This window comes from Bombus terrestris, chromosome 3 (genome assembly GCF_910591885.1).
Source record: "Bombus terrestris chromosome 3, iyBomTerr1.2, whole genome shotgun sequence".
In the NCBI taxonomy this organism is placed as follows: Eukaryota; Metazoa; Arthropoda; class Insecta; order Hymenoptera; family Apidae; genus Bombus; species Bombus terrestris.
The window spans coordinates 4876089-4890491 of record NC_063271.1 but is presented as its reverse complement, the minus strand read 5'-3'; the positions used below and the strand labels follow the sequence as shown (position 1 = coordinate 4890491).

Here is a 14403-nt window from a genome sequence, read left to right as displayed (position 1 = left end):
CACGATTTCTTCTGACTTTTTCGTTTCTTCTCTTTTCGCGTCTCTCCTCCTTTTTAAGCTGGACAGCCGACAGTAAAGATTTTATCTCGACTTTCGTATTATACAAACACGATGTCCGCGAGAATTTTACTATGTCGCGGTCGTCGCTCGAAATATTTTTTATGAACTGCCACGCGAAACTTTCCACGGTCTTTTATTCTCCCACATTTTTCCGTTTCTTATTTTGTTAATTGAAAAGGTTGGTTGTAACTCGTTCGATGTACAGTCCCGTGAACCGTTGGAAGTTTCTCGAATGGAACGATGACGGAGTTCGATGACTTATCGCGTCGCCACGGATGTTGATAAGGGCACATCCTCGCTCGCAACTTGCACGTCTCTCTTGGTAAACATAACTACGAGTTTCAGAGTCGATCTATCATGCAGCATGGTAGTAGCTAGAATAGTTGTTGCAAAGAAGTTGACCAACTTTCGCAGTTCCTCGCCCAAGTTTCTTCGCAACCGGTATATCGATTATCATTTTTAACGACAGATTCATTCGTTTGAAGAAAGTGTGGCGACACTCAACAGCAAATACCACCACTCGACACTGACTAGTGTCGGACGACGGCAGCGCAGTGGTTAGCGCCTTAGGTTATAAATGTTCGAAACCCGGGTTCAAATTCCGGCGACCGGAGTTCGATTTTTCTTCTGCGCATCAAAAATGGAAGAAAAACAGCGACATCCACAGCCAGCGCTACGATTTCCACGGACAACACACTTACACCTCAAAAGTCTGTCGTATTCATCGAGTACAAGTGTTAGCAAAATGTACATGCAACTTGCAGTCGTGTTCAGTGCTGTTTCCTTATAAAGTTGTGTACACCTATACGAGCAAGCTTTATACTCGATATATTCTATACTCGAAATTTCAATTATATAAATTGCAATCCTATAAAGTCTGCACATTATATCGCAACGATAGCTGAGTGTAATGAAACTTACGGGATCGAAGACTAGCATCTGGCAGAGCAAATGGACAGCCTCGTGCGTCGCCTGGCTGCTAAGGGTGTAGAGAGCCGTCAACGAGGGTGGCTTTGGTGCGCGCCTCAGCATGTGAGATCTCGCACCCTCGCACGCGAACCTCATGTCCTCGAGGGTCGGCGTGCCCAGCAATTCTGTGATCAGTTCCAGCTGCAAAGCGAATGAAAATGTTCTCGATTTTAGAACCTGGTCCTCTCCTTCCTTCGTCACTTTCCGAAATTTTGCACGTATCGGAAGGAAATAAATCGTTATACTCGGAGAAGAGGCAAGATTCTCCCGCCATTTGTCGTCGTAGAACTTTGTCGATGATGGTTGTTGGTGGATGGACATACTTTTACCTGACAGGTGACTCCATTTTCGTAGAGTTTCGTCGCAAAGTACAATAGTAAAGGATCGAGGAAATTGCAATTATTGCTTGCGTTATGAAATTAACTTATTCGCATAGAATTACTAGAGAAATTAATGATTCACGAGCGAATTTAAAACGTACACTTGTGACACGGATATTTGCGTGTATTTGCATGAGAAATGCGTTCAATTTTCAAATGAAACGTCATCGAAGGAAGCGAAATTCGCTAATTGATGGTTAAAGGACTAACCTGTTGCACAGGACTCTGTGCTTGAAAAAGTATCCGCCGACGAAGGAGCTCGCCAAAAATGCAACCGACACTCCAAACGTCCACGGCTGCGGTATAGTGTCGCGCTCCCATCAGGATTTCCGGTGCACGATAATACTGCGTCACCACTTCCTGCGTCATGTGTTTGTTCTGATCGGGTTCTTCCACTCGGGCCAAACCGAAATCGCAGATCTGCTCGCGAATAAGATTTATAATTTTGTCGTTATTAATTCCGTAGAAAGATCGATGGTTTCCCTTATTTTCTCGTTTATTATTTTTTTACGTAGATAGCGAAGAAGTTTGGAAGATTTAGCCAGCTTAATCACTTTGCTTCGGTTAGTTTACTTACCTTTAGTACGCAATTGCTGTTCACGAGTAAGTTCCCTGGTTTTATGTCCCTGTGCAGGATTCTGGCTGAATGAAGGTATTTGAGGCCTGAAACAAAAACAGATTATACTTAGTACGAGAATTCGACGATTCTTAAGTTCGCGAGTTTTTAAGTTCGCAGGTTGTCAAATCTTAAACTTTCTACGCTCGTGGATTTGAAAATTCAGACATCCTGTAAACTTCCAGATCGTTAAATCGTGAAACTTTTGGACTTCTACTTCTGAATTATAAGTCCAGAAAAAATTGTTCAATTCTCGGATCCACGAGTTTTGAAATCGCCGCATTCTTAGATTCCTACACTTTCTAAATCTCTAAACTGTCAGATCTCAAATTTTGAATTTTCTAACTTTCTGAATTTCCAGTCACTCGGAAGTTCTAGGATGCCTAAACGGAGAAGTCAAAAAATCCATAAATCTCTAGATTCACAGATCTTAAAGTTACGACGTTTCCATGGTTCTTAATTCTCAAACTTGTAACTGTCAACATGCCAAATTCCCAACTTGCCAAACAACAAACCGATATTTCAAAATGTCGTATTTCGCAACTTTTCAAATTAAATTTCCAATTTCCTAAATTCTCGAACCCCTAAAGTCTAAAATAGGAACCGCCTCTGTCTATATATTTCGAATCCTGTACCGAATTCCTCGCAGCGCGGTAACCAAGCCACGTTCCAAGACAATCAAACTTTCCGACGAGCCATTATCGTTCTAAAACCTGAAAAGACACGGATGTTTCTCATCGAGGAGGCGAAACGCGCGACCTCGATTTTCACAAAATTCCTGCGCCAGGTCGTTAGAGCCTCTTCACTCGACTCGACAAATGCGCATACATTCACCGCAGATTATCCACCGAACATATCCTCGTGACATACCAATCCGTAAAATTAAACTATTTCCTACTTTCATGGCAAACATCGTATTTCTTACGTCTGGTTATTATCGGTGTATAATATAAGACAAAACAATTATTATAATAATATCGAGGATCTGTCCCCTTTTCGCATAAAATTTCGAGTAAGAGATATGCGCGGGTCTAAAATTTTAAAGTTTCTCTATTCCAGCTGGCCAATTTTCCAACGTAGTAGGTTGTCCGAAAAGTTTCTTTCGTTTCATAAGCTGATAATAGACGAATAATAATAGATAAATGATCAAACTAAATAAAACGTCTACGATATCGACCATGCCCAAGTTTACACCAAAAACGTGTCTATTACAGGTTTAATCAAATTACAATTTCTGTTTTATATTATTTTACTGAATTAGGTATGATCCATTTCGTTCTATTTCTATCGTTACGTTCGTGCATAATTCAATAAACTAATATAGAACAAAAAACATTCTATTATTTCCTTATAAAACGAAAGAAACTTTCCGGACAACCTAATATGAATTACTTTAAGAGATGCTACGAGCGAAGAGTGTACGGCAATTCCATTTTAGGAATTTGTATTTATAAATTCTAGAAACGCGATCCCGATAATTTTCATAAATGTGCAATTTTGTATTCTGCATCGAGTTTGAAAATTTTAGTTGGTAAAGGAAACGGCATATCGTGCGTAGCAATTTAACAATTAGCGATGTGAATGCTGTAATGAATGAAATGATATGGAGATGTTTTTTGTAGCCACGGTACTTTTAAATTTACCGGATAAACGATAGCGATATGAGTACAGAGTCGCGCTGATGGTTCATGGAAACAGGATTATTAACATTTTATTGAACGGAACAAGTGGGACGGTGGGTCGCGTCCCCTAAGTGCTCGTCATCGACGACAAATTGCATCGAATCGCGAAACGTCCTTCGTCGATGGTAATTTCGCACGGTGCGCGCGCCGAAAACCTGTTTTAAATTGAAATCCGGATCGAACAAGAAACCTGTCCTTATTATCAACGAGAAAAAGGAGAAATGAAAAAGGATCTTGCGAGGATTCTTCTTCCGACATTTTTATATTCCAGTTTGCTCCGTCTTCTTCTTTCTACCTTAATTTAATCGACTTTGAAAATTAACCCGTTAACGTATAAGTTATTCTTCGGTTTGTTAGTATAAAATAATTCAATCTTCCTCGTAATCGCAAAAAAGGCGCAATTAGGTACAAAAATAGATATGAAGATGCTCTTATAACGCAACACAAAAAAATCACATTGGACACTCTGTTTATTTCCTGCAAACGCGATTTCTCTTCCTTCGCTTCTATTTTATTTTAATTCGTGAAAGTATCTCTTAAATTTCCTACTATTTTTTATTAAAACTCTCCGTCCACATACCTCGGCATAAAATATCTCGAATCTACGAAGATAAATGGTCAAACCAAACAAAACGCCTACGATATCGATGCCCAAGTTTCCGTACGTCTACCCCGAGAACGTATTACAAGTTTAATCAAATTACAAAAATTCCTCGCTATAATATACACCAAATGGAACTTTAAATAACTGATTTTCTAGCAGTCAACCATTAACATTACGTTCATCTTATTCGTATATTAAAAGCAGCGCTGCTCGAACTCACATTCTCACCCCTCGTTCACCATTCTTGGTTCCCCTTAGTCGCGAAACCGCGAGGCGAAACGATATGTGTTCAAGGCAGCAGCGGGGCTGGGGGTTTGTTATACATAAGCTGGTATGGGGGATTGAAATGGGGGCGCGAGTTGAATACAGGACAGATTACCGGGCCACCCCTCGGAGGGTTTACGAAAAGGGGTGGCAGCTTGACTAACGGACGTCGAGTGTCGCGGAGCTGTGGATAAACGCTCGTGTAATCCCTTCCAAATGGACACGCGTGTCGCTTGCCAAACATTTCATCTCGAGTAACCGTTTCATGGGAGTAATAATTATTTCATTGTCGTTCCGTGGAATATTATTCAATTTCACGGCGGTAGAATATTATTGAATTCCTTTCTCGAGGAGGGGATGGGTGGAATTTTTTTTTAGTAGAAATAATTTTAATTTTTAAATGGAGTTTCGTACTTACCGGCTTCCGCGTTTCCCATTATATCTTTCGTCGGATCGTCTGATATAATATATTATTAGTGAGATTTATTTATTCGGAATTATTCAGATAAATAGATCCTTCGTGAACTTCAGTTACGATTAATTACGATTTTACGCGTAGCTTTCACGAATACAATTGTACGTATTGTTAAATATTAAATTAAACTTATTAAGAGTATTTAGAGGGAAGGTTATACTCGTAGAAAACAAGCAACTAGTAATACCTTCGTTTTAATAAAATCCTGGTTTAGTAAAGTCCAATTAGCTTAAAAACTCGCAGAAAATATAAAATGGCCCGTTAAAATCTACTTTTAAAATTCAATTAACTTTCCGCGTGTAACGGTACATATCCGAGAAGAAATTCCTTATTTAATGCTTCGTGCTTAAAAATACTACTAGATTAAGCTTAAAATTTAAAGCACAATTTGTCTTACGTACAAAGTTACTTACGAACTGCTTAACACGTACCTTTTGCGCGGCAGACTTTAAAAACCATCTTAAACAGTTGGTTCCTTCTCAAAAGAAGAAACATTAATCAACCGTGTTTCTTCCTCGCGTAAAATTATGAATGCAATTACACAGGGATCAAAGATCGTCAAACTTTCCAGAGAAAGCACAAGACGAAGAATCGAAAATTTTGTAAACGCGCGACGCTAAGCCAGTTATTAACACAGCATACTCGTACCATCTACGTAGCGCGTTAAATGCGCACTGTGGAACGTTACTCGCGATATGCAATGCGCATTACGGCCACGGTACTGAACAGTGTGACTCCCATTCGCGTAATTATTTCGTCGCCAGTTTCTCGTGCATCCCTTTCTTCCCTTCGCGAAGCTCAGTCTCGACGCGACACTACCGTGGATGGAGACCGATCGAGCGAGAAACAGAGTCTTCATCGTCGTCGACAAGCGTGTAAAAACGCGAGCCTTTTCATTCTCGCATCCTGGCTGACGAGCGAGAAGCATCGAGGAAAAAAGCCACCTGACCGATGCGAGGGAGTGGAAAGAATCGTTGGAGAAAGGGTGAAGGAACGAGAGAGAGGTGAAACGAAGGAGAGACCTGAAAACGGACAGCAACGAAGAGAGGTACAGTGATTAAGGGTAGGTTTCGTTGAAGGGTGAAGAGAGACAAGGAAGCGTACGAAGAAACAGGGTGGTTTTCGAAGAATCGAGAGTACAGTAACGCGCGAAAGTATGCGAACGCTCGTAGAAATATTTGATGAATATGCGCAATACAAAATATATAAATATAATTAGGTACGCAAGTTACGGGAAAGATGTTGAAATTTCATTAGAACTGCAAAGAGGTTCGATTATTACGATCGGACTGGTTACGTTTCGGACTAATGTGAAACCTGATCGGAAAAGTATTGAAATAGTCAAGACAATAAGCCTAAATCAATTTTTATAATTTTGTTGTTTATTCTCTGTTTGATTATTTAACGTTTAAGATAGCTGTTCGTGCTGCGGATGAATGTTTTTATGAAACGTACGTTTGCGACAAATATTTTTAACTTCTATGCACGCTTTTACATGTGTTTCAAATTTGATCGACGCAACGATCGTGACAGCGTGTTTCATTACAGCGTTAATAAAATTTCCACGTGTTTTGTACGATACATGCACATGAAAAATTTCCTATGGCGAGAGTTGAAATGTTTTCGCGAGCCACTGTAGAAGAGTATGGAGAAAAAGAAGGGGAAGACGAAGGGTGAAAGTCGGCGTGGAAGAGAAACAGGAATGACACAGTCGGGGGTGGTGAGGGCAAGGGAGTGACGAGGGGCTGCAATAAGAGCAGAAACATCGGTGCCAGATGAGTGTGCCGTGAGTCATGCCGCATTCAGACCTCGACTTTTCTCTCTCCGCAATAAAACTCGGTAATATTACCGGGGTAATCTGCCCCGTGGGTGCGTCCGGTTGCGAATTCACCCGCCGGTAATTAAAGTCTCTCTCTTGGTCCCATCTCTCTTTCCACCGCAGGACTTCGCACACTCTCGCACTAATAACTCGAGACGCGGGGTGGCTATCCTCGATGCACTTGTTTTGTCGATTCTACGAGCGAGGTAGGATTATTATCTGGGTTAGCCGAGCTTCCACGTCTTAAAATTCAATCTTGAGGCATACATAGAGTAATGAAATGTCGTATATTATGCGACAGCATTAGCTTTTGATATAATAGCGAAGGAACGAGAAACTATCGTGCACTTGAGGCTGAGCAAGAAAAGATGTTCTCACGAACGAGAAAACGAATGGATTTAAAAACCTTACGGTAAGATCTCGTTTGAGTCAACGAAAAGTTATTACGTAAGAACTAATGATATGTAGAACGAAATAACGATTTTAATTAACCATAAAGATTTTAATGAGTTGTCGATGATTTATCGTAAGTCATGTATGTTCATCGTACCTCTCTGTTTCCATATGTTCGTTTAGTTTATCGGTTGTATCGGCGCGTGTGAAAATAAATTTTTACGATAGTGGTTAGCCACAAGGTGAATCGAATTTGCGCTTCGCGTGACTTGTTCGAATTCGCTGGTTATTCGCTTTTGAATCTTTTACACGGTGATTTTTAGACGCCGCTTGTTTTACCACCAGTAGAATTTTTAGGTAGCAAGCATGGCGGATTTTCGTGAATTTTGTTCGTTTCGATGTTTGTTTTATATTTAGCGGTTCCGACACAGTATAAATATGCATACTTTTGGCTGCGCGTTTTTCATTGCTCTAACGAAGGGAATTCATAGCGTTTACTGTTTTAGTTGGTAACGTTTGGGCTTCGATTATTGTCCAGCACACGATACAGTCGATGGTATAACGATATACGGGCCACTAGAAAGCCAAGCTGATCGCGATTCCACTTTTCATCCATTTCTTAATTTCACCGCGTATTTAATTCTCATTATTAAGATTTAATTCTCATGAAACAAACGATACGCTCGCATAAGTTGATTCGTCGAAAGAGATGAGATAAATAGCGATAAATTCTAAAATATACTTAAAAGACAGCGTTTATAACATCATCGGTTTTCTGTACTTTTCAATTTATGAAAGTGATTAATGTGGCTTCTGAACAGTTCATATAGAAATCTTTTAACCCGCTGACGGTGTGATGGAGTATGATATACCACAATTATTAATCTTCCGTATTTTTCTCCTGCATCGCGCTTCTTTATTTCAACAAGTATTTGTTCTTGCATATAGTAATTACGAAAGCAACTAATACTTCATCCTAGGTGACAGAAGAAACAACGATAAGATGCAAGGTTCGCGTCATATAAAAAAAAAAAAAAAAAAAAAAAAAAGAGAGGAAACTAACAAATTTGCCAAGATCGCGCTGCGGTGGAAATCCTTGACGATGGTTATAATGAAAATTGTCTTCTGCATTATGTAACTTTGACTATCTTCTTCCACCGGGCGCATTCATCGCACGTGTCTACGAAAATAAAACGTCCCAGGGTTTTCTACGAATATACAGGGTGTCACCTGTCAAGCGGCCGACGTGGCCTTACCTTTGCGGCTCGAGGACGCGTGCAACTATTGTTCGTATGAAAAAAAACTTCGATTCAAAGGGAGATGCTCCGCGCCGAGATGAATTGTTCCGCAAATGCGGGTGTTACGGGCGGACTTTTAAGATTGACCTCGTCTCCTTTTCCTTTTCTTTTTTTTTTTTTTTTTGTCTTCAGAATATAAAAGTCGAGGTATCTTTGTTTTATCGATAGACCGCGGATTTTTATGCATTTCTGAAAAATTTCGAAGAGCAAATGTGCAGAGAATGCGCGTTTACACGCAAAGTTACATAAAATATGCAAAGTTTAACGCCTATTATAATGTTTAGTAGGTAAAACAAATTCCCGCTTGGTTCCATTTCTTCATTTGCCTTTATAAATATTAGAATTTGCACGAATATCCGTAGTCTAGCTATCGGGTTGAAGATTACAGCGTCGATATACGTACTTTTTTCTCTTTTCTACACGATTGAAGTTCCTTTTTTACATATTTCTTTCTTGGTATTTCTTTTTCTCCTCGGTTAATGCTGCGAGGTGTTTTACGTTTGGACGTTACGTAACTTCGATTTGCGACGCTCTAGCAGACTGCATGCTTTCTATTTGCAGTGTCGTCTGGCGTATTCTCTTCTCATCGTCAGTGTAATAAAGAAATCACGTTTAACGTTACTGTCAAGTTTTAGTTTCCTTCGTCGTCCGAGTGATTTAGAAGAAGCCTTGCGGAAGTATTTAATTCGAAATATCCCTTTCGTCGATCCTGATTTTTACCAAAAATAAAAAAAAATGAAGTGCATATATCACGCTTTCTTTTGCATTTATTTACAAATTCGTAGCACATTCAGCGCAATGTGTTCCTAGAACCATCTTCTTAGATCAACCTCCTTTAGTGAGGAGGTTCCAAATATTATCAGATGATTTACATATCCTTCGGTTCAATTAATCACCGTCTTCTCGAATTCCAATTAAATCCCAAATAGTTTCTACGAAATGACATTATAATTTTTTAGAATTCCAAAACTTGTCCCTCCGTCAATTTCTCCTAACGTATACTCCAAACATCATCGAACGACATACCACAAAGTTTTCAAATCCCACTAAATTCTTACGAAAGCGATGCTAAATTCTTTTAACCTGAAGTCCGTACTATAACGTCCATAGTACATTATATAGTGTATTATTATATAATTGCATTCATTATCGTAAGAAAAAGACAAAAATGGATCGAACTTTAAATAATCTCGTAAAAAAATCTAACGCTACTCTAAAAAAATAAACAACGAAATTTCCCACTTTCGAATCGATCCAGCCAGACCTGTTACCGGTGTCTTTCGTTTCATATCGCCACCGACAAAATTCGTTTCTCGCGACAAAACGCGTCAAGCGTATTGTCGACGCGTAAGTCTATCGACTTTCACGCGTCACGCCGAATCGCTAACGTTTTAATTATCAGCCGCGTTACGTCCGAAGGACGCAGGATCCCGGCATTATGCGTGGGCGTTACATCCCGCGAGATAAATAACGGCGACGGATTAACGTAATAGAGTGATTAATCGGATGCGAGCACGTGCTCGACGCTGGATTAGAGCGTTTTACGCCAGGAACTTTACCGTGTGCTAGCTGGACAGCTCGGATCACCGCCGCGATGAAACCAGTTCTAATGGCTACACGGAAATTCCCAATCTCTGACGGGTTACCGATGAAACGTTGTTAGCTACACACGCTCTGCTATTGGAAAATGGATCGCCCTGCTTTCGAAAATTGATATTGGTATAAGGAATTACGTGTCAAAGGAACGATACACCTGGCACTATTTCGTCGATTATTGTTCCATGGTAGATTCGAGTTAATTTTAATTTATTCCACGGAGTATCATATAGGGTGTTTGCTTTTTGCGATCTTTTTGTTATTCAGATAGGAATTGGAATTTATATCTCGATCAGTAATCGCTTGTTTTTGCCCTTTCTGTTTCTCAAATATCTATTTTCTTGGATCTTTCTCGTGATAAAATCTGGCTTCTTTGCGGTAGAGAGAATTTATGATTTATTACAGTTGATTCGTATAAAAAGTAACTCGAAGTCTGGGAAATATTAATTATTACCCACAATGATAAACTATTAAGATACTTTGTTTTGTTTCGTCGGTTATAGCTTGATTGATAATGACAATTTTAATACGTTGGTTAATTTTATCGATTCAAAGATTATCTACTCAAATTTGATAAAAATATGCATCACTGTCGATACGTATAATTTCTCGTCTCAATCTTATGCCAGTATTTCTTAGAACACTTCAAACTCGCCTTGCTTATTAAAACAGGATTAAGATTGGCGCGTAAAAATTGAAGGAGCGCGTCAGAAGCATCGCGGTGGAAGATGCGACTTTCGAGATACTATTTTCCCAAAAAGTTCATAGTTACGTGTAATAAATTTTTATGAAGGAAATTCAGTCTCTTTTAAGAAAGCGCGTTTCTCTTATACAGTTGCGGTTTTGAGAAATGCGCGTTGAAAAATTTGTCGACCCTCCAGCACGGGTATTTATAGAGAGATATTTCTATCCGCGTGAAAATAGTATCTTCTACCTTATGCGAAGGTCGTCGACCTATTTGTTCCCGATTTTCCGACTTTAAACGACGCTTCCTCTCGAGCAGTCTCGTAAAACGTCTCCATTAATCGTGACTTAATCAAGTGGAAGGAACCTTCGGAAAACAAACGCATAAGTTTGTCGCCAGTCATCGACTAAGATTTACGTAGTCCTTGCGATGAAAATATGGAATCTTTCCAAAGTTCAAATTGGTCGATCAACTTTTCCCTCGTTTTTATATCTTTCGTTTTTACAAGTCTTTTTTTAAATATCAATTTAATATCAAATATTCGGATCTCCATAGTTTTTTGTCACAAAAATATGGAAACCTTCCAAACTTCGAGTTGAATAATTAACTTTTCGATAATTTCTCTTTTTACAGATACTGTATAGTATTTATTTAGTCGGTCTGGTAGTGTAGAAATTGGACTTGGTTTTACATAGTTTATAAACATAAAACAAAATTGAAACTGAACCAAGGGGTGACTGGAACAGCACAGAGACACAAGATCGGTTCTTTCGATACGTCTCCTCTTTCTTTTTAAATATTCTATCTTTCTAAATATTCTTCCCATTGCACTACGTTCACCTATTCATTCGTTCGTTGTTTCGATCATTTCGCTTATTCATTGTCGCTCTATTTTTTACTATTTTTCTTTTTATTCTGAATTTTATTTCTTTTTTAAATTCGCTGAAATATTAATCAAGATTCTCTTCGAATTTACATCGCATTCATTAAAGACCGACCCACGTCAAACGTCCCGAGAGCGAGACAAAAATGGAAATTTCAGGTTTCAGGTGGTTTCGAGGGAAAAGACCGCGGTTATCGGCCGCGCTGAAAATAATCTCGCGACAAACAGCTTCTCTCTTTGTTTACGATGTAATTCGGGCGACGCGACGCGGCGAGATTGCGCGCGAGTTTCAAAATTAACCGCAAGGTCAACGGAATCGACCATCGAGTGGCGATCTCCGTGCGACACGGTCGAGGCCAGTCTCCGAGATCTCGAACCGCCAACATCGAGATTCCAACCTAATCGATTCCTCTTTTTAAATTGTTCTGTAACTCGTGCCGCTCGAATCGTTTGAACAAAAACGATCTTTTATATCTTTACACGTTTTGCGTCTTTATCAGAAATTTAGGAAGTTTTAAGCGTCTTTTTTTATTTTCATTTAGCTTTACTTTTTAATTTAGTTTAATTTAGTTCCTCGATTTGGAATCCTCGTCATAGGATTCTTTTACGCGTACAGCGAGTATCGTATTTTTCATATAAAATATTCCCACAACTAATAATCCAGTTGAAACCATAAAACGTTTCAACAACTCTCCATTCGAAAACCAAGTAGCCTCCAAACCAAATCCTCGAATAGCGACTCTCAAACCCTGGGAATCTTCCAACCACCTCCGTTCAATTTATGATAACCAAAAAAAAGAGCCTGCTTTTCAATACGCAATATATTCCCACCATCAAGACGACGAAACCGCAATTCCAATTCCACGACACAATTCTTCTAACTCGCTCATAAATATACGAATCTCGTCCACGACACGCCGCAAGTAGTTCAGTTGCTCGGTGCAATTTCGCGCGAGTTCCCGCTAACCTGTATATTTTTTCATACGCCGTTCTTTTATTCCTTATTCTCGTTTCGTTCTATTAAGGTATCCCTTACGTTTTTTACCATTGCTCGGCTGATGATCATCCACGACACACCACAAGCGTATTATAGTTCCTAGGAATGATTTCGCGTGAGTTCTCGATAACAGTTAGGAAGAGAAATCGAGACCAAGTGGGAATATAAGCGATGGAATACGTCACGCCAGGACGATTTTACGTCGGTCTGTGGCAGCGTTATCGGGTTCATCGCACCCGAAGAAGCCGGCTATGCGTGCCGTTCCCGCCGCTCGATTCCTCATTTCTCCTCTCCAGGGACGATGAGGTCGCCACGGCTACCAGAGGCTAACGCAACAGCCACGCGGGGATATATCGTACCGAAAGTCAAGGACGAAGGACCGGCCGGCTGGTGTATTAATTCCAAGGTCATCGGTGCCTTCGATCGTTCCTCCTACTCACGGCCACTCACAGCCGCCTCTGCTTCGACTATGCTCGATCGCGCGCGGAATACGTGTCCTCGACGTCGCACCTGTTGTCGACCTCCTCTCCCCAGCTCATCTCTCGATCGATTTCCATTTGATTTTCTACGGTGAAGTTTGGCAGCAAGCGACACGTTGAAAAGGAACTTTAGCGTCTTGATATTTTTGTATAAGCGTTCCTTCTCATTTCGAGCTTTTCAGTGTAGTTTGTTAATAGGAAGACGCACACACGGTGGTGAATCCAATGGATCTAGGCGGCCTTTATTAAGAAATCCGGATCCTCGTGTGTAATTATGTTTCTTATATGTCGAAGAAAAATAAGAGAATATTCTTCCTAACGCGTTCTTTGTTGGAGAAAAATTGGAAGCGTCGAAAGTAGTTTACAAGAAAGTTTGACTCTTGTATCGCGGGGAAATTTAATAGCAGAAAGGTAGAGATAAATTTGAACCTTGACACTTTCTTCTTGATTTATACGTGTTTCGCTTGGGGAATAAGTCAAAGAACAACTTGTCCGGTGCATTTTCTTTTCTCTCCTAAGAACGACGGTGCTCTGTTTAAAAAGCGTAGACGCAGAAGGAAATAAAAATGTCTGCAAACCAACGCGGTTTCTTTCCTCTCTCTCTATTTAAATATTTCTCTCTCTAATTAGATATCTCTATTCACCTCTTCTTCGTTCCAATTGCAAGTGTCCACAGAGGAGATATTTTTTTCTGCGGTACACAGATCGCAATGATTGCTTCGCATTTTTCTGTGGAAATTTGATACAACGTTTAAGAAAGTTGTAATTAAACGTATAAACGTATAATTAGTTGTATAACGTTTAAAGGGAGATGTAACAGATGGAATCGGTACAGTATTCTTATTAGAATTCGTATAATGTTTAACCAAGTATGACGTAGCATACCAATTGGTACGTTATTTCTGTTGTAGAATTGAAGCAGACGATGAAAATTATTGTTTCGTTCTAATTAATTCCGAGCACTGTCACTATGATTTGTTTGCCTGTGATATTGATCAGAGCTATATGGCTCGGCGAGAGAGCGAGCCGAATTGCCGAGTCAACGTTGAATGCTAGTCAGAAATAGTTTTGAGGTTCCACGTGCATAGGCGGATATAGGTGGATAATAGAGATGATGGATATCCATTAATGAGAAGCATTAGTGAAATTGGAGAGCAGCATTTCGATAATTCAGGTTAAGTGTTCAGAATCAAGCATATTATA

At 39.8% G+C, this 14403-nt stretch overlaps 1 protein-coding gene and 1 long non-coding RNA gene across 3 annotated transcripts in view; one reads left to right on the top strand and one right to left on the bottom strand.

Annotated features, from left to right (window-relative positions):
• LOC100651912 (serine/threonine-protein kinase NLK) overlaps positions 1-14403 on the bottom strand; it is a 227948-nt gene that overhangs the window by 28976 nt on the left and 184569 nt on the right. For both annotated transcript variants that reach the window (XR_001099757.3, XM_003394155.4), the window contains exons 5-7: positions 1987-2072; positions 1620-1829; positions 982-1170 (exon numbers count right to left, since the gene is read on the bottom strand). Coding sequence is in view for 1 of the 2 variants with exons in the window: in XM_003394155.4 (XP_003394203.1) it covers positions 982-1170; positions 1620-1829; positions 1987-2072 (485 nt within the window). In the remaining variant the exon portion in view is untranslated. The remainder of the gene's footprint in view (positions 1-981; positions 1171-1619; positions 1830-1986; positions 2073-14403) is intronic.
• LOC125384663 overlaps positions 1-14403 on the top strand; it is a 71661-nt gene that overhangs the window by 47946 nt on the left and 9312 nt on the right. The gene's annotated exons all lie outside the window — the stretch shown is intronic.